The sequence below is a fragment of the Stegodyphus dumicola genome, chromosome 1 (genome assembly GCF_044657685.1).
Source record: "Stegodyphus dumicola isolate Sdum_Otavi_A_Nest chromosome 1, ASM4465768v1".
NCBI classification, from domain to species: Eukaryota; Metazoa; Arthropoda; class Arachnida; order Araneae; family Eresidae; genus Stegodyphus; species Stegodyphus dumicola.
The window spans coordinates 187,715,555-187,734,959 of record NC_140768.1 but is presented as its reverse complement, the minus strand read 5'-3'; the positions used below and the strand labels follow the sequence as shown (position 1 = coordinate 187,734,959).

At 37.0% G+C, this 19,405-nt stretch overlaps 1 protein-coding gene across 1 annotated transcript in view; it reads right to left on the bottom strand.

The window, feature by feature from the left end:
• The window catches only part of LOC118205932 (uncharacterized), an 82,318-nt gene that overhangs the window by 19,317 nt on the left and 43,596 nt on the right, over positions 1-19,405 (bottom strand). The window contains exon 2 of the mRNA XM_085823993.1: positions 17,060-17,496. Coding sequence (XP_085680119.1) covers positions 17,060-17,496 — 437 coding nt within the window. The remainder of the gene's footprint in view (positions 1-17,059; positions 17,497-19,405) is intronic.

Below are 19,405 nucleotides of genomic sequence, written 5' to 3'. Positions count from 1 at the left end.
AATTTTTGAAGTCAACACAGCGCATTTAAGTTCATTTCCTTCATCGTCCAGTTTTATACGAGAAAGTGCGTCAGCTACATTGTTTTCCTTACCCGGTTTATATTTTATTGTGATATTATATTCTTGGAGTTTTAAAGCCCATCTTATTAACCTGGGCGTTAGGTTTTTCCCCGAGTAAAGTCTACCAACAGCCGCATGATCCGAAAAGACTGTTACTGGCGATTTGCCGAAATAAACTCGAAATTTGTGTACAGCCATTAATACGGCTAATGTTTCACTTTCTGTAGCTGTATAATTCCTTTGTGTCTGATTCAATGTTTTACTAAAAAATGCCAGCGGGTGGTTATTTTGCATAAGAACCGCACCCACCGCATAGTCGGACGCATCTGCTGCAATTTCCAGGTTTTCGTCCCCCTCCGGGAATTTTAAAACAGGTGCATTAATGAGCGCTTCTTTTAATCTTTCAAAAGCTGTGTTAGCTTCCGCTGTCCACGTAAATTTAGCCCTTTTTCTTTTGATTACTAAGAGTGGTTCAACAATATTAGCGAAATCTTTTATGAAAGATCGGTAGTAAGAACATAACCCAAGGAAGGAAGAAAGTTTCTTGGCGGTGTTGGGCGGTGGGAAATTCTTAATAGCTTTTATTTTTGAATCTTGCGTTTCTATACCCTTTTGCGAAATTTTATAACCGAGATATTTAAGTTCTTTAGTTGCGAACTTGCATTTTGAGGCGTTAATTGTAAGACCGGCCTTTTTTTAATAATTTAAAAACTTGTTCTAGATCATTCATGTGTTGTTCCAACGTACTACTCGTTATAATTATATCATCTAGATAAATTAAAGTTGATTTTCCTAGGACAGGCTTTAGAACAATGTCCATAGCTCTCTGGAATGTTGATGGGGCCCCACACAACCCAAAAGACATGCGTAAAAATGCATAAGTGCCCGATTTTGTTATAAACGCAGTTTTATGTATATCTTCGGGTCTCATAGCTATTTGATAGTAGCCAGACGTTAAGTCCAAAGTAGACATATATCTTGTCGATTTGATCTGTCTAATGATCTCGTCTTTAACCGGCAAATTGTAAACTGGAAATTTGGTAATACTATTTAGTTTTCTGTAATCAATAGCAAACCTCCAAGCCCTTTTATCCGAAGGAGGAAACTCGTTCTTTTTCCTACATAGTACGACTGGACTCGCGTACTCACTATTTATGGGCGTTATTATTTTATTCTTTAACATCTCTTGAATATGTTCCTCGATGATTACGTCTTTTTGTTTGTCATAGCGATAAGGTTTAGTCCTACAAGGTTTTTCGGCATTTAATTGAATCTTATGCGTTACTATTTGGCAGTTTCCTGGTTTTTCTGAAAACAAATGAGAAAAATTACTCACCACTTGCTGTATTGCTTTACTTTCATGGTCATTCAGATGGCTAAGGTCCAATTGCGGTGTCTCCACAGGTTCCACCACCCTCTGGTCCATCTCCAACACCACAGAACTATCTTGAAAATTTAATTTGGCCCTCGCGGCCCTTAAAAAGTCCATACCTAAAATAAGAGAATGTTGCAGATCTTTCACCACAAAAATTAATACTTTGAGACTTTCCTCTTTTACCTGTAAGTTTAATGATAAGTTCCCGATGCAGTGACATGTTTTTCCTTGCGCCACTATAATTTCCGTATTTTTGGTTTTAAATAATCGTACCCTATAAAAATTCTTTTTGAAGAAATTTTCACTCATAAAATTTCCTTCTGCTCCTGTATCTATGAGGGCTTCTACTGGTACATCGCCAACCAGGACTTGTATAATTGGTAGCTGTGAGTTTTTTACGATGACCGTATTTAAATGTCTATTTGAGGGCTTTTTTAAAACTTTCGGGGTCTGGACCCTCCCTTTCACAGGCCCCTCTATTCGTTTAAAGCTTTCCTTTCAATCTGTGTCTTCTGGGTACGCGGATGTTTATTTTCAAAATTTCTTTTTGGGCCTTGACCTTCGAGTTTCGATGCGTTAGCTTGATAGCTTTTTCCCCCATAAGAGCGATTTCCATTTCTGGTTTCCTCCTTTGAAGCTTTCCTTCGAGTACTTTGAGAATATGTTTCCCCTCTCGCTTTTTCCGCTATTCTGCGATTTTGAAACTTCACCGCCAATTCGAAGAGTTCCTGCAATGTGCTTGGGTTTCTAATTTCAAAGTAGTCTTGAACAGCGGGTAACAATCTTGGTAATATTATTTCAATAATCTCCGCATCGGGTTTCTTTCCATACAGCATATCCGTTAGCTTGATTTTTCGTAGAATAAAGTCCGTCAATTCTGCTGTATCCCGTTGATAGAAACTATACAGTTCGGCTTCCAGCCGTGCGCGATCTTTCACTATGGGGAAGGCCTTTACTAACGATTTTTTGAAATTTTCAAATATATATGTCTGGCTTCCAAATTCCCCTAATAAAAATTTACCTATATTTTTCCACCATAGCGCGGCCTGTCCTCTTAGTGCTGATGAGGCGATGGCAACTTTTTGTCTTTCAGGCACAGGGTAGAGCTGAAAGTGGTTTTCTAGACCTTCTAGAAATACCGCCACCGAATTTTTTCCGTCGAAATGGACGTTTGGCTTGATTGATGCTCTCAAAGTCTGGACCAGGTATCCAAATCCTTCTAACTGAGTTGTCATTTCTTGGTGTTGTCCAGCGGCTTCCATCCAATTTTCGGCCATTTCAGTTCGATAAGTGTTCGGGCGCCAATGTAACGTTGCTCGCCTCCAACTTGCACGCAACCAAGGGGTGACTGTGAAAACTGTATAAAAGATAGAGTCTTGTGAAGGGTTTAAGTCCCTTTTTATTCAACGTAAAAATTACAATTGCGTGCTCTTGACGCTTACAGACGGCGCCAACTTGGCGGTCAAATAAAAATAATAACCTGAAAAGAAACTAAAGACAAGACTCTAACTACGAGGCTCTCTAAAATAACTAACTCACCGCGTTTTACAATACCGCTGCTAATTCAGCAGACTTGAAGCTCACTTGAACGATTAACACTACTTCCCGCCAAGCACATAGGCCGAAACGCGGGGTTCTTCAATTTCTCGCTAACTACCTCCGCGCTCGTGAAGTAAGAATATCACACATTCCTTCTATTTAAATCATAATACTTCCGCTGATAATTTGAATCCTTGCGCGTTCTACTAAAATTTACATATTCTGGCATTGGCAATTCCAGGGGAAAGTAAGGCTTGACAGGAAAGATAGTTTAAATTTAAAATAAATGTTAGTTAAAATAAATATAAACCCTACAAAGTAAAGAATGTGTTTCGGCCGAAAAACGGTAAGAGTTGTTCAATGTGGTAGTGTAGCATTACGGTTAAAACTTTTTGAAAAGATTCCGCTAGAGAGGTTTATAACGTCAAAAAAACAAAAATAACGATAAAGATCATTTAGGGGGACATATATTGCTTTAAAAACTTCAGTCGGGTATCCAAATAAGTAATAAACTGTTTATTCTATAGCTCTGTAGCTGTTTATTCTGTAATTAGCTTTTTATTCTGCTCTTGAAAAAAAATTAAAACGGTCTAAATACTGTCTGAACTGGATTCCTCGAAAAAATACAAAAGAATCCCGACACAGAAGACAAAATTGCGCTTTCGAAAGAAAAACTCAGCTGTCTTTCTGGAGTCTAATACATCATTCAAGCATTTCTAGTAACAATCAGAAATAGTTTGCTATCAATGACGGCTGAGGCTTCTAGCGCAATAAAGCTCCCTGATGTTTTAATTTGCGGTCAAACTTCCAATAAGCGTTTATTTATTTTATTTATTTTTTTTTTGTTGTTTTTTGTACGCAGACCTTTCACAACCAAGCTAATCAGTTACTGTCGATGTCTAATCTATAGATAAAGCAACAAAAGAAAGAAACACACAGAGGAAACCGAATAAGGAGAACAACAACAACAACAAATATTCTGCAAGTAAGTGGCAGGATGGTCCAAGTATTCGCAGTTTTTTTTAAATTAGAAGGATAAGAAAAATTAAAATAAATAAATAATATGAATAGTGAAATTTGCGCGAAAAACAACATATTTTGTTCAACTTTTTCCTGATGAAATGTGTTTTATACCAAGAACCCCACGTTAAAGGCCTTCGTCTGGCTTTTAAATGTACCGGAAAAATGGCTGAAAGGAACACCAAACGATAAATTTAAAAACTGCATAGAATTTTACTCTGCAGAACAACTTCATAAAAAAAGTTATTACGTATAACAAAATTACAATGAAGCAATATCCCTTAATACAAATATTAATTATTCTAATAAATAAATTAACTGTAATAAATAGTTCATAATAAAATCATTTTTAAAACAAATGCAAAATTATATTTTAATATTTAACAGCCATAAATAATGTTTAAAACATTAGATTAAATTTATAGATATTAATAAAACCAATTACATTTTAAGTAAGGTGACGTCATTGATTACATCATCCACAACATAAAATTATATAAAATACAAAATTTTTATTTCAAATAAAAATGCAAAATTAAGTAGATTTTTAATATTTAGAAGCGATAAATAAAATTTAAAACACGGAATTTATGCATAATAAAATGCATTATTTTTTAAATAAAATGACAACAAAGTATCGGTTACCATAAATAACTTATCAGCAATGGGTTTACCATTGTCCTATTACTCGCCAAAAGAAAAATTGCCAAAATCCGTGCAACCGTCTACCAAAGTAGCAACAAAAATTACAATGAAATAAGCTATATCCCATAATACAACTGTTAATTATCCTAATAAAAAAAAATTAACCAACTTTCCGTTGAAGAGGGAAAAAAAAAAAAAAAAACATGCAAAACTTTTCAATATTTTACAAACAATGAAATAAGCAAAAAATAACATGAAAGAAACTCAAAAAACAAAAAATTCCGCGCAGAATTTTACTCTGCAGAACAACTTTATAAAAAACATCAATAAAAATGTATTATATATATAAAAAATGGCAATGAAATATGCCAATCTCTTAAAAAAAGTGACATAAGAAATACGATGAAAAATTGTTACCAAACCCATATTTCTAAAAGAATGAAACTATTAAAAATGATGCGATTTCATCAAAAATTTATCAACAATAAGAAAGGAAAATTGTTGCCAAAATCACATTTGTAAAGATGTGAGATGTGAGAAGTGTACTCGGAAGCTTCATTTAAAAAATTTCTTAAAAATTCAAAATATTACCATTTTTCTAAAATTCTTTTTGTATAAGCAGTCGCAAGGATAAAAGTTTAACGTGTCCAAAAATCAAAGAAAAATAAACTGTACATTTTTAAACATAAACGTTTTTAGAAAAAATCCCGTTGAAAAGGTGTTAAAGCTCACTTTGTTAAATAAATTCGTATTTAATCTATTTATTGAAACACGAAATATATTTTAAGTTCGTAAACTAGCTACCGTATTTTTCGCCGTATAAGACGCACTTTTTCTCCCCTTGCGTCTTATACGGCAAATACAAAAGCCCACCATGGCCCACCGCTGCCCCTCCACCTCTGCATACATACCTTACCGCAGGAATACTCGGCCACTCCGTTCCCTTCCACCTCTTGGCGCCGTCTGAGACCAGGAAGCCCCGCTCTGCCTCGCACTGTATTTGGACGGTCTCTGCCTCGCGCTGCGATTGGCTGAGCGAAGAGGCGCGTGCCTTCGCTCGCTCCCGCGCTGGCTTTGGGCACTTTTTAGAGTCTCGTAAGCCAGCGCGGGAGCGGGTGAAGGCACACAGATTGGGAACATGGATGAAGTCCCGCTAACGTTTGATGTGCCATCTAACAGAACCGTAGATAACAAAGGAGGCAAAAGCATAACCGTAAAAACCCCAGGGCATGAGAAAACCCACTACCCGGTTGTGCTGTCCTGCTGTGCAGATGGTAACAAACTGCCGCCAATGTTGATCTTTAAAAGGAAAACATTCCCAAAAGAAACAATTCCACGGGGAGTCATCGTGCACGTTCATGATAAAGGGTGGATGGACGAAAATGGCATGAGGCTGTGGATTGACAAAGTGTGGTCCAAACGTCCTGGCGGGCTTCTGAAGAAATCTTCCTTGTTGGTGCTTGACCAGTTCAGAGCGCACATTACAGAAACTACTAAAAAGAACTTTAAGGAAGTTAAGACCCAAATAGCTGTGATTCCTGGTGGTCTTACCAGCCAGCTGCAACCTCTGGACGTTTCTATTAACAAACCGTTCAAAGTTCTGATGCGAGAGGAGTGGAACACCTGGATGGCAGCTGGGAACCATGATCTGACTCCTACTGGACGGATGAAGAGGCCCACTATCACACAAGTGTGTGAATGGGTTAAAAGGTCATGGGACTCCGTAAAGAAAGACATTATTGTAAAATCATTCAAGAAGTGTGGCATTAGTAATGCCTTGGATGAAACAGAAGACGACGTCTTATTTGACACCAGTGAGGAAGAAAGTGATGACAATGACTGCGTGGATCTGTCCTTCCTCATTTCTGATAGCAGCGAAGAAGAGGAATTCTTGGGGTTAGAATAAAAACATGACAGCCTTATTTTTGTTACTTTCACTGTTTGCTGACTGTTTATGAGAGTAAAGATAGCTCTTAGTATGTTACATGGTTGACATAAAATTTTTCTTAAACTGCTGTTAACTTTATACAGTTGATATAAAATATTTTACTACAGAATTTGGTTCATAATCTTTTTTTTTCTAGATTTGCCTCCTTTAAAATTGGGTGCGTCTTATATGCCGGTGCGTCTTATACGGCGAAAAATACGGTAAGTGCCTACGTTTCATGACGATGTGAAAATGGAGTGCGTAGAGTAAAATCTCGCTTTCCTATAGCCCATTATGTCTCAAAATGACGCAATTTCGTCACAAAACATGAAATAAAAAAAATTCGAATTCGAATTTCGAAAAATTCGCTTCGAGGTGCACTGGCTCTTGTCTAGATGCACCTATGTACCAAATTTCGTAGCCGTGTGTCTATTAGCTTCCGCGCAGCGCGAACGAAAGACACACACACAGACTCTTTGTTTTATTATATGTAGAGACTAGCGGAAGTACCCAATGCCAGTTAAGTTAGATTGAGAGTAATGCATTATTTTACTCAAGACATCATTTTGAAATTCGTATAATAGCATATTACACGTCATACGGAATATGATGCGTCATTGTAATGCATAAAAAATGCCAAAGAAACAAAGTAATATTCAATACATGTACCACGACTACGTATCATAGAATCATATGGTATACAGAAGACAGTTCAAAAGTGATAAGTGCCAGAAGGCAACAAGAAAGGGTAAGCTCCTAAGAGATTGAACTTATTAAATTCTTATTTGTAAAGAACTGTATTAGTAATGAAATTTTAGCAATGTAGAATTAATATTTATTTAAGAATCAGTAGGTTTTTTTCAACAAATAGAGACTTGAATGTAAAAAAAGTATGTTAAATTCTTTGAATTAACTAAGATGGGAAATGAGGAAGAACTGGATTGGAAATAAAGTCATAAACTAAACAATATTCACCAACTGAAGAAGCTCTTGGATAAATTTTGCAGTCCCAAAGTCAAAACTGTAATTAAATTTCCAGCCTGATATTCATATAGATCATTATGTGTAGATGATAGAGATACAGATGATATGATTAGATATGCATGTTCTGGCCATTTATGTATATTGCGTATATTTCATTTTGTACATTTTAATGTACATTGCGCAAAAAGAAAAATGCAACAGTTCTATATCTTTCGTTCTACTGGGCCGATTGACAGAATTCAACTTGCGTTTTTCATGCCTCGAAAGCTCGACTTAGGATATGTATTAGATTTCTATATGGCATTGTTCTAATATAGGTATTTTGACACAAAATCTGAGCTTTTTCTGAAGTGACATGCCAATTTTTTTCCATATTTCGATTCTGCGACTCAAATTATGTCAAACTGTCAAGTTTTGTAAAAAATCGCACGAGTAGTTTTTAAACCATTAGCTCCTCAGTGTTAATTGAATTTGATTTATATTTATTAATTTGATATTGATTTATGTTATTTTTTTCCTATTCTCCTGACACGTTTGTACGGGGTTTGTGTAGATTTGGAGTGAATAACGACGACACTTTATGAAGTATCGAAACACACTTTATTTGCCAGTATTGTCAGGACAGCTCCAAAACACGTTTTACAGTCGTCGAAGATCTACTGTAAACACGCTGGCACGATCAGAGACACAGCCTTCAGGTTATCAGGCTATCACGGTGAGGATAGCTTCCTGCAAAGCAGCCGACTCTGCTTTCCGGAGTACAGCTCCCGACTCTGCTTGGTCGTTCTCGGAACTTCACGTACTCTTGAGACTCTCCAAGCTACAACCCGCGATGCACTCGACGACACACGAGCACAGCTCCTGACTCTTCAGTTCACTCTTTCCCGGAGCTCAACACGCTCTCTCGACGATGCACTAACCGCGATACACTACCAGACTCCTTCGGTTCACTCGACGACCCACTCGGCACTCGCTGGCCGGCTGTCAACTCGATCGACTCCGCAGGGATTGACTCGCTAGACGAGACACACTCATTCTCGATGAGAGACACACTTACTGACTGCAGACCAGCACGGTTTATATAGCTTTCGGCTTGTATTCGAGAACATTCTGGACTAAACCGGTAAGAATTCGTTCCAGAAGGTTCTCCAACCGTCCATGGTATTTTGTTGCCAAATGTTGTCAAACGGGCGATTTCTCGCCAAATGTGGCAACCTTGCCCACCTTGCCCATTTTATGGAAACCCTAAAACTGCTTTGCGGGGAAGCCATCTTACCGCGTCTGTACATTTCGTAACAATATCTTTTTACTAAACTTACTTGATCCCTTGTTCCAGAATTCGAAATTTAGGCTTAATTGAAATATAATTCGCACATTTTTTAATGATTTATTTTTTAAATTTGTAATTTTAGATAACTTTATAAGTTTCTTAAAACATTTTTGTATTATAACCAAAAAATGTTTACCATTATCTTAAACTAGATGTATTCCTAAGCATACATGGAAAAAATTAGAGTTTTTTATTCAAAATTTCTTAGGATATGCGTGAAATTACATACTGGCGCGTTTTGAAATTTGGTATATTTGTTATAAGCGATAATAACGCCAAATGTGGTTTACGCACTAGGTTAAAATTATTTGAAATAATGAACTATGACTTTTTTTCACTCGTGGGAAATGAAGAAAAGGAAAGGTGGTGTGGTGTGGTGTATTTAATTATGGCAAAGCACACTAGGGCTATTTGCCTAAGGGGAGAGATGCCTTCGTGGAGGACTTTCTAAGGGAAACTGCTCGTATACAGGTTACACATGGGGAAAACTACGAAAACACCCATGCAGCCAGCCCGTTCGCGAAAAGGAGAGGAAAATAGGTTGGTATGCATTAAGAAGTTTGCCAAGTACGCAAACTAAGAAAATGGCGCCAAGATAAATTTTTATATTTTGCATCCAGTTTTACAAAATTTAGCATTTAGGTATAATTTGAGTCGTAGAATCGAAATATGGAAAAAAAATTGGCATGTCATTTCAGAAAAAGTCTGATTTTGTGCCAAAATACCTATATTAGAACACCTATATATAAATCAAATATATATCCTAAGTCGAACTTTCGAGACATGAAAAACGCAATTTTAATTTCGTCAATCGGCCTAGTAGAGCGGGAGACATAGAACTGTCCCTTTTTTTGCTCAGTTTACGTATTTACAATTCCATAATATCAGGTAAAGTACTGTTAAAGGTATGAAATGTGTAGAGTTCATGTCAGATGGTAGTAGCGACGTCCTCCTATTGGATGCAGGTTCTTAGCAAGTTAGATCTGGGAGAAAATATGTGATACTAAATAATCACTTCTGAAAACAGCAATTCCGATAATATTCTGGATAAAATAAGGCTGTTTACATTTTACAGGATGAAATAAATAGTCTAATTTCATCTGAGCAGCAGAGAAATCAAAGTCCGTAGCTGAAGCCACGTGGGAGTTAAGAAGTCCTCTCGCTGGCTGCGATCTGATTGAAAATTGATGAAAAAAATTAAATTCAGTTAATTAATGCACTTAAAATATGAAAAATATAATTTTGTAATGCTCTACTATGTTTAATAAAGCTGTAAAACATAAATTTAAGTCCGTACAATAACGTAGAAAAAACACAAGTCCGTGATCACGAGGAAGGTTATTCTCTCAAGTGGCTGGCTCTTATCAATGTCGCTAAGTTTTCCAGAAAGTCTTGATGTTTACAAAATAAAACTCTAAAGAAGGGTGTCTTATCCAGAATTATGTAGGAAATGTTTTATTTTCTGCAATCATGAAAACCACAAAGGGCCGGGGTCAGTGGTGATCATCCACTGAAATTTCATTATGAAAGATGTTAAAGTACTTTAAAAATTCACACTTCATCGCATTCTTGAAAAATCCATCATTTGCTTTATGAAAATACTTGGCTATCGGCTCGACTTTTAAGTCGTCATGAAGGGTCATGTTTCTGACGTAATAATAAGGGTGAGACACCCACTGAGTAATCTTCCCATTTAAAAAGTGTAGATGGCGTTACTCATACCTGTTTTGTGCGCATGCGCTGGCGTTGGTCATTGCTAATTATTTGCCAATCATTAGGTCAAATGTTAATCATTTGCATAGCACAGCATGTAGTACTTTTCATGCAAATTAGGTGTTTGTTGTATACTGCCTTCATGGTGCAGCAATTTTAATTAATAGCCGTATAACTTGCACAGAATCAAATATAGTTTTTGAGATGTCATGTCAATCCTGTGTCAGGAGACGCTATCGATTTTAAGTAGGCGGAAAGCGCGGTGAGAATGTCATGCCCACCAGCACATTTGAAAGCCCTGTACTTCGAAAATGGACAAAACCTTCAATAGCTGAATCGAAGGTCGGATTCTTTAAGTGGACTAAATTGCAGTCAAAGCTCATAAGGTCCTTTCGTGGAATTCGGCTCCCACGGTTGTGAGATAATCGGGCGCCTACTCGTTTAAAAAAGGAAGAGCTATTTTTTTCCTGTAATTTATTTAACATGACTAAGTTCTCTCGTTACGAAAAAGAAAAGATTGCGACATTCGCTTGAAACAGTTTCTACAGATCATAGTGAAGAAGGGGAGAAAATTATCGATGATGAAAACTTTTATTTGTCACGAATTATCGTCAAAAAGTGAGGAAGAAAGCGCAGATCAAAATGACCGGACTCGTGTGTCTGAAAACTTTTTTTACGGAAAAGATGGAACTAAATGGTCAAAGCAGATATTTCAAGCTAATGTTAGAATATCTTCAAAAAGCATAATACTTAAGCTTACCGGCAATGCTGATTATTCGAAGCATGCAAAAACACCATTTGATGCCTGGAATGTTTTAATAGACAATGAGATGATCAGTGAATTAGTAAATAACACAAATATACATATCGGCTCAATTCGAGATAAATTCGTTCGGAAGCGAGATGTCTGTAGCGAAATTTAAGCGCTAATAGAACTCTTTATATATTGTCCCATGTAAATATGAAAGATTTCTGAACAACATATGGATCTAACATGAAAAAGTTTTACAAAAGAATGTCATGCAAAACGGTCATATTTCACGAGAGGCCTCCACTTTGATGACATTCGTGATAGAAGACTGGAGGATAAACTAGCTTCGAGATTTGTTTTGAAAGATTTCATCAAAACTGCCCAAAAAGCCTATACCGTTGGCGAATATGTAATCATTGATGAAAGGCTTGAGCCGTTTAGAGGACGATGCACATCCAGACAGTATTTACTGAATAAGCCAGCTAAGTACGGCTAAAAATATTTACGTTGAAAGATTCCAGAGTGTTTTTATACCTGGAATATGGAAAACTATGTACAGGAAAGCTACCAAACGGTCTTTATCAAGTTGACAATAGCTCAAGCTCTGTTGCAAAGCGTTTAATAGAATATTTATATAATTCTGGATATAGTTTAACTGTGGAAAATTGGTACATATGATGTTAATTTTCTCAAGAACTTTTACAAAAAAAAAAAAAAAAAAAAAAAAAATTACATTAGTCGGTTTAATGAGAAAAATTTAAAAAATAAATACCTTTTGAATCTGTGACCGCAAAAGACCCGTGTATCACATTTTGCATTCCAAAAAGACACTACTATCGTTTCCTACTTTCCGAAAAGAATTACGAGTATTGCACTTATTATAGCGAAGCACAATGATGATGATGTTGATGAATCCTCTGGAGGAACTCGAAAACCAGAAATAATATTATTTTACAACTTAAGAAAAGGTATAGTAAATGCAGTTGATGAAATGAGTGCCTTTTATTCTACAGCTGGGAATATCAAGAATAGTTATCTCTCTCTCAAATATCAAGAATGGAATTCTATAGCTTGAATATCTTTACGATAATAAATGTAGTTTCAATAAAGTGAAGAATAGTTATGTCCATCAAAGATCCACGGTTAAAGTTCAGAATCAGAAGACATTTACAAAAGTCATTAGGACTTTAGCTTTTGAAAGACTACATTGAAAAAAGATGCAAAATACCTATGCTTTCTAAAAATTTGAAAGAAAAATTATCAACTGGCCAATTGCGATGAGCCACACATGAAGCTAGCTAAAACCTGCAGTAAACGGTGTTCAGACTGTCCCAACAAAAAAGACCGAAAACTTAGATATTACTGCCGTTTATGTAACAGTCACATATGTATGGAGCATATGTCTTTAATTTGTAAAAAGTGTGAAATTTCCACTAATAAGTAAAATTTATTTAAATTAAATTTTATTTTTAATACTTGTTTTTACTTCATAATGCATATTATTTCGTGCAAATCATCAATATATTTATGTTTAAGGTATTTTAAAAGCCAAAAGTGTGCTGGGGCCCTGCTCTTTTCGGTTTAAGTTTTACCGTCCCTTCTCGTATTCCTGCCCGAAAGCTTATCATATTCGATTAATTTTTATGACTTTGATCATTGGCCCATAATCGGTCACTTAAGGGATGTTCAATTATACATAACTTTCTCCATATCATTAAGTATTTTATGAAATATTCATTACATACAAGATATATATTCTATAGAACATCTACAAATTTTTAGGATTGAATTCTTACTGCATATCACCTAGTATTTTATGAAGTATTCATTACATACAAAATATATATTCTATAGTACATCTACAAATTTTTAGGATTGAATTCTTACTGCATATCACCAAGTATTTTATGAAGCATTCATTACATACAGTATATATTCTATAGCACCTATACAAATTTTTAGGATCGAATTCTTAAAAAATTTAGATTTGAAGAATATAACTTAATCATTATTTAACCTTCTACGTATTGTTACGAAATGTCAAGGCGGTGAGATGGCTTTCCCGCAAAGCAGTTTTAGGGATGCCATAAAATGGCAAGGGAAGGCAGGGTTCCCATATTTGAAGAATAGTTATGTCCATCAAAGATCCACGGTTAAAGTTCAGAATCAGAAGAACTTTTGGTGAGAAATCGCCCATATGGCAACAAAATACCATGGACGGTTGGAGAACCTTCTGGAACGAATTCTTACCGATTTAGCCCAGAATGTTCTCGAACACAAGCCGAAAGCTATATAAACCCTGCTGGTCCGCAGTCAGTGTGTGTGTCTCGTCTAGCGAGTCAATCCCTGCGGAGTCGATCGAGTTGACAGCCGGGCAGTGAGTGCCGAGTGGGTCGTCGAGCGCACCGAAGAAGTCTGTTAGTGTATCGCGGTTAGTGCATCGTCGAGACAGCGTGTTGAGCTCCGGGAACGACTGAACCGAAGAGTCAGGAGCTGTGCTCGTGTGTCGTCGAGTGCATCGCGAGTTGTAGCGTGGAGAGTCTCGAGAGTACGTGGAGTTCCGAGAACGACCAAGCAGAGTCGGGAGCTGTACTCCGAAAAGAAGTGTCGAGTGCTTTGCAGGAAGCTTGTCTTCACCGTTATTGCCTGGCAGTGTGAAGGCTGTGTCGCTGATTGTTCCAGCGTGTTTGTAGTAGTTAACCGACGTCTGTAAAACGTGTTTTGGAGCTGTCCTGACAATACTGACTAATAAAGTGTGTTTCGATACTTCATCAAGTGTCGTCGTTATTCACTCCAATTCTACGAACCCCGTACGAACGTGAAGGAAGAAAAGAAAAACGTAACAACTGGTGTCAAAAGTGGGATAAATACACAACAACTGGTGTCAGGAGTGGGGTAAAAACGCAACAATTGGTGTCAGAAGTGGGATTTGCGAGTGAATGCCAGTGACCCGCCTGCAGAAGAAAGCCATGGCGGAAGAAATGAAGACTTCGATGGACCTTTTAGCCGAGTTGAAAGCCCGACAGGAAGAGATGAAAGATGAGATAAAAGCCGGATGTGCTGAGATAAAAGCCGAATATGATGAGATAAAAGTTGGATATGAAGAGAAAAAAGCTGGATATGGAGAGATGACAGCTGAGATCAATGCCGGACTGAAAGAGATGAAAGCCGGACTGGAAGATAAGAAAGCCCAGCGGGAAGAAATAAATGTCCGCCAAGAAAAAGTGCGAGAGCGACTCCAACCGCTGAAAGTGGAGCTTGCAGAAGAAACTGGAGCCATAAAAGAAGATGTGAAAATGACAGTAGTGGCATCTAGAGAATCCAAGGATGAAGAAATGAAAGAAGTAGCTAACGAACTGCCTGAGAAAGATCCAGAAATAATCGATGAAATATCTAACGGGATTAAAGAAAAAGAACGAAAACATAAAGAAATAAAAGACGGGAAGGAAGATTTTGATTCTCACGTGCCTGAAGTAGAGATAGAAGAAAGTAAAAATGCGACTGTCAAGTTCCTAGAAACTGATAGTGAAGTTATGAAAACGCACTCAGCAAGTCTCGAACCATCTGAAAGTGCATGTGATGCAGAGATGGGAGAAGCTGATGTACAGCTTAATCAGTGTACTCCAGTATTGCAAGAAAATTCACTCACCTCGCAAATTATGTGTGCGTCTCATAGTGCTGATTGTGCGGACAAGGACTTGATTCTAAACCTGGATACTTGTGTTTGCGAAGAATCGGGCTCCGTTCATGACTCTGATGCAAAATTTGGAGCTGGTTCCCAGGAAACGGAGGAAACCGAGTATGTACCAGCTGCTGAAAATACCGATGTGAACTGTATACATGATGCGAAAAAACTTCAGAGTGGTGAACAAACTGTTTCAGATCTTTCTGAGGATGGAAAGTCTCAAAGAACTGAATCTTCAGACTGTGATATGCAAAACATAAATATATCTGAGAACTGCAGTGGAAAAGTATTTGACCCAGGTATATTTTAGTGAATAAACTAAGACTGAAATTCATTTTTAACTTTAATGTATATAATTTAAAATTGTTATGTGTTTAGTTTGTGTATGTAAATTGTACATAGTGTAAATATTTGTTTTTTAGTTATGTTATTTATTTATACCTTATGTTTGTTTCATAAAGTTTTGTTTGCATCGAATTATGCTTCTGACCAAGGGTCAGGGTTGCCATGAAATGCAGGGTTGCCACATTTGGCGAGAAATCGTCCATTTGCTGTCATTTGGCGACAAAATACCATGGACGGTTCGAGAACCTTCTGGAACGAATTCTTACCGGTTTAGCCCAGAATGTTCTCGAACACAAGCCGAAAGCTATATAAACCCTGCTGGTCCGCAGTCAGTGTGTGTGTCTCTCATCGACAGAGAGTGTGTCTCGTCTAGCGAGTCAAACCCTGCGGAGTCGATCGATTTGACAGCCGGCCAGCGAGTGCCGAGTGGGTCGTCGAGTGAACCGAAGGAGTCTGGCAGTGTATCGTGGTTAGTGCATCGTCGAGAGAGCGTGTTGAGCTCCGGAAACGACTGAACCGAAGAGTCGGGAGCTGTACTCGTGTGTCGTCGAGTGCATCGCGGGTTGTAGCTTGGAGAGTCACAAGAGGACGTGTAGTTCCGAGAACGACCAAGCAGAGTTGGGAGCTGTACTCCGGAAAGCAAAGTCGGGTGCTTTGCAGGAAGCTTGTCTCCACCGTTATTGCCTGACAGTGTGAAAGCTGTGTCGCTGATTGTTCCAGCGTGTTTGTAGTAGTTCATCGACAACTGTAAAACGTGTTTTTGAGCTGTCCCACAATACTGACTAATAAAGTGTGTTTCGATACTTCATCAAGTGTCGTCGTTATTCACTCCAAATCTACGAACCCCGTACGAACGTGAAGGAAGAAAATAACGCAACAACTGGTGTCAGCAGGAAGAGAAAAACGTAACAGTATTTTTCTCTTAATGCTGTGTATATTTTATTACGCCCACAGAGCTTGTGGAAGCCTTGCTAGAAATGGATTCTTGGAAGTTTTCCATGCCATTTGGTTATGTACTTCCGAATTCCTGAAATGCTTTCAAAATATTGCCTCTTGAAGTAAAATTTCAATTCAAAGGAAAGAACAGTACTCAGTAAGTGGCAAATATAGCAAGTAAGGTGAATGATAAAGAAAAGTTACACTTTTCTTTGTAGTAAGCGGCTTAACGACAGTTACATTGTTCGCTGTTCTATTTTAAAATTCATAATGGCTAATATTCGCTGCTCTAAATAAAGCAAGGGGGTCCTCTTAAACTTGCTTTTTATTAAGGAACGTTGTTTTAATCGAAGCAATTTCAGATGTGTTGCCATTTACTAATACCAGTTATCGTTTAGCAGCTGCAACGGAAATTGTTAAAAAAATCCAGCCTAATAATTGTGAAGATGCACTATGTATAATAGTATTTAACAAATCACTTTTTAAACAATAACAAGAACAGTTTTTCTATTAGAATTCATATTAATGTTTCACACTTACTTCAGGAATGTTTTAATCGAAGCAATTTCAGATGTGTTGCCATTTACTAATACCAGTTATCGTTTAGCAGCTGCAACGGAAATTGTTAAAAAAATCCAGCCGAATAATTGTGAAGATGCACTATGTATAATAGTATTTAACAAATCACTTTTTAAACAATAACAAGAACAGTTTTTCTATTAGAATTCATATTAATGTTTCACACTTACTTCAGGAATATTTTGCACCTCCTCCAATTGGAAATAAGCGGACAGCGAAAATACTTTGCTATTGGTTGTGTAAGCTAAGGCGCTTGCTGTTGTCATTAAGATGAACGTGACTGGTATGAAGACGAGATACCACACAAACGTTTCACTAAGCCCAGTCAGAATGAAGAGTGTAAACACTAAGGCAAAAAGTACAGACAGACCTGAGTCGATATATAAAGGGAGGACGTTCTCCATCAACTTCTGCAAAGCGTTCTCCGTCCAGTGGTTGACGAAGATGGCTGAAACTTTGCAGATGGCTGCCACCAGAGCAGTCTGGGAAATTAATGAAGTCCAACCAATGATAAAGGCCAAAACTTCACTGGATGCCTGGTAACAGCAACTGTATACCGAAGACAGATCTTGGGACTGGACTGACATGTACTCTGCCAAGCATAAACCTAGAAAACATAAATGACATTTTGAGATTTTGAAAAACTGATAGATTCAGATTATAAAAGTTTTATTATTTTTAATAGATGTGGAATTTTGAAATTTAAAATTTGCCTTTTTTCTGAATAATCAAGGTTTCTGCTTTAGGAAAAGCTTAGAAAATTAAAATTTATCGAGGAGTAAATTATGTAAATATTTGTTATTAATTTATTTTGTGCTTTTGTGTGTTATTAATTTATTTGTATTGATTACTTGTTTTGTGTTTTGCTTTGCTCTAATTTTATGCATATTCCTTTGTATTTTAATTTAGTGTTAATTTGTCTATAATTATCGATTTTGGTGTACAAAATTTGCTTTTATGCTGTAATGTGCGAAATTTCACGTAGAAAAAGTTTATAAATTGCCTGATAACAGCCACACAGGCTCTGACGTAAGTAACACATAGTGATTATCTAGATTATCACTGGTTATTCACTTGGAAATGGTATACGAATAGCCAGATTATTTCTAAATATCAAATTGCTGACTATCAAGAACACATACATGTTAACATACTTGACTCGTAATCTTGGCAAAACAGAATAGATATTTTATTGCCTTTTTAACATTATACATTGCTCTTTAAGAACTAAGATAAACCTCATTTTGTAGAGACATTAGGAAGCAGGAAGAAGTGAAAAATGAGCAACTCCTTTGCCGAGAACCAACCACCCACGGACCTCTGGAATACGCGCCCAGCGTGCAGACTACCACACCACTAAGGCATGCCAAGAAGGCGGGTGAAATACTTTATATACTTCCACTTTTAAAGGGCGACTGGAGTTTTTAGGAAACCCAATCGCCAAATTATGGGTGTGGAGCATCATCATCCACCACCCTTTTAGTTCGGGCGCCACTGTAGAGACATTAGGTTATTTTGAAGCAAGAGAAATGCAAAATGAGCAACGCATTCCCCGGGAATCGAACCACGGACCTCTGGGATATGCGCCCAGAGTGCAGACCACCACACCACCTCATAGTTGCTTTCAAAGACCACCACACCACTTCATAGTTGCTTTCCCTCTCTCTCTTATACATGCACACACAAAGAGAGAAAAAGATAAGCTGTAAAACTATTACAAACTTTAAAAATAAAATTATTAAATTCTAAAGTATAATTTAATTTTATAACAGTTTTTTTAATTTAGTTCAACATTCCTATCTCTTCTAGCTTCCGCTTACAATTCCTTACTAGAAAGAGTTTTTAGAATCGCGTTAAATGCAAATGAGAAGTAGAAAGAACCAGAGTCAAAATTCCGCTGACCTCGGGAGAGCGAGAAAGGATTCCTGAATAGCGCGCGTTTGCCTTTCCGCTAATCTCTCCAACTGTTATTACGATCAGCCGTATTACGTGCCTTCTGAAAGGTTCTCTGGCTAAGTTAATATCACGGGCCAACTAGTTTAGAATTGTGTTAGCTTCAGCTAAATCTCTTTAGTTAGTTCTTACCGTATTTATGCGAATCTAATGCGCATCCCCATTTTAAAACTTTAAATAATAAAAAAAAAAAAAAATGTTTGTCGGCGAATGTAATGCGCATCAATGGTATGAGGAATTTATTGAATCTTATTTTATACAAATATGGATTTGTATATAAACTATCAATCAATGGTATGATAATTTTATTTAAATTTAGATACCATATTTTATACAACAATGGATTTATACATAAAGTAGCACAACATAGAATTAACCTATTAGTGGGCTATTGTTATGTGAAACAATCATTGTTCATTACCACTACCGTATATACGGTATCTATCGTAAAATATGAACATGAAATAAATCGTAACATTTCTATAGCTAACAGTTTCTACAAACCGTGATTAATAGTAATCGTCTTTATTCACTAATGTTTTCATCACTGGAATCCTCGCAGC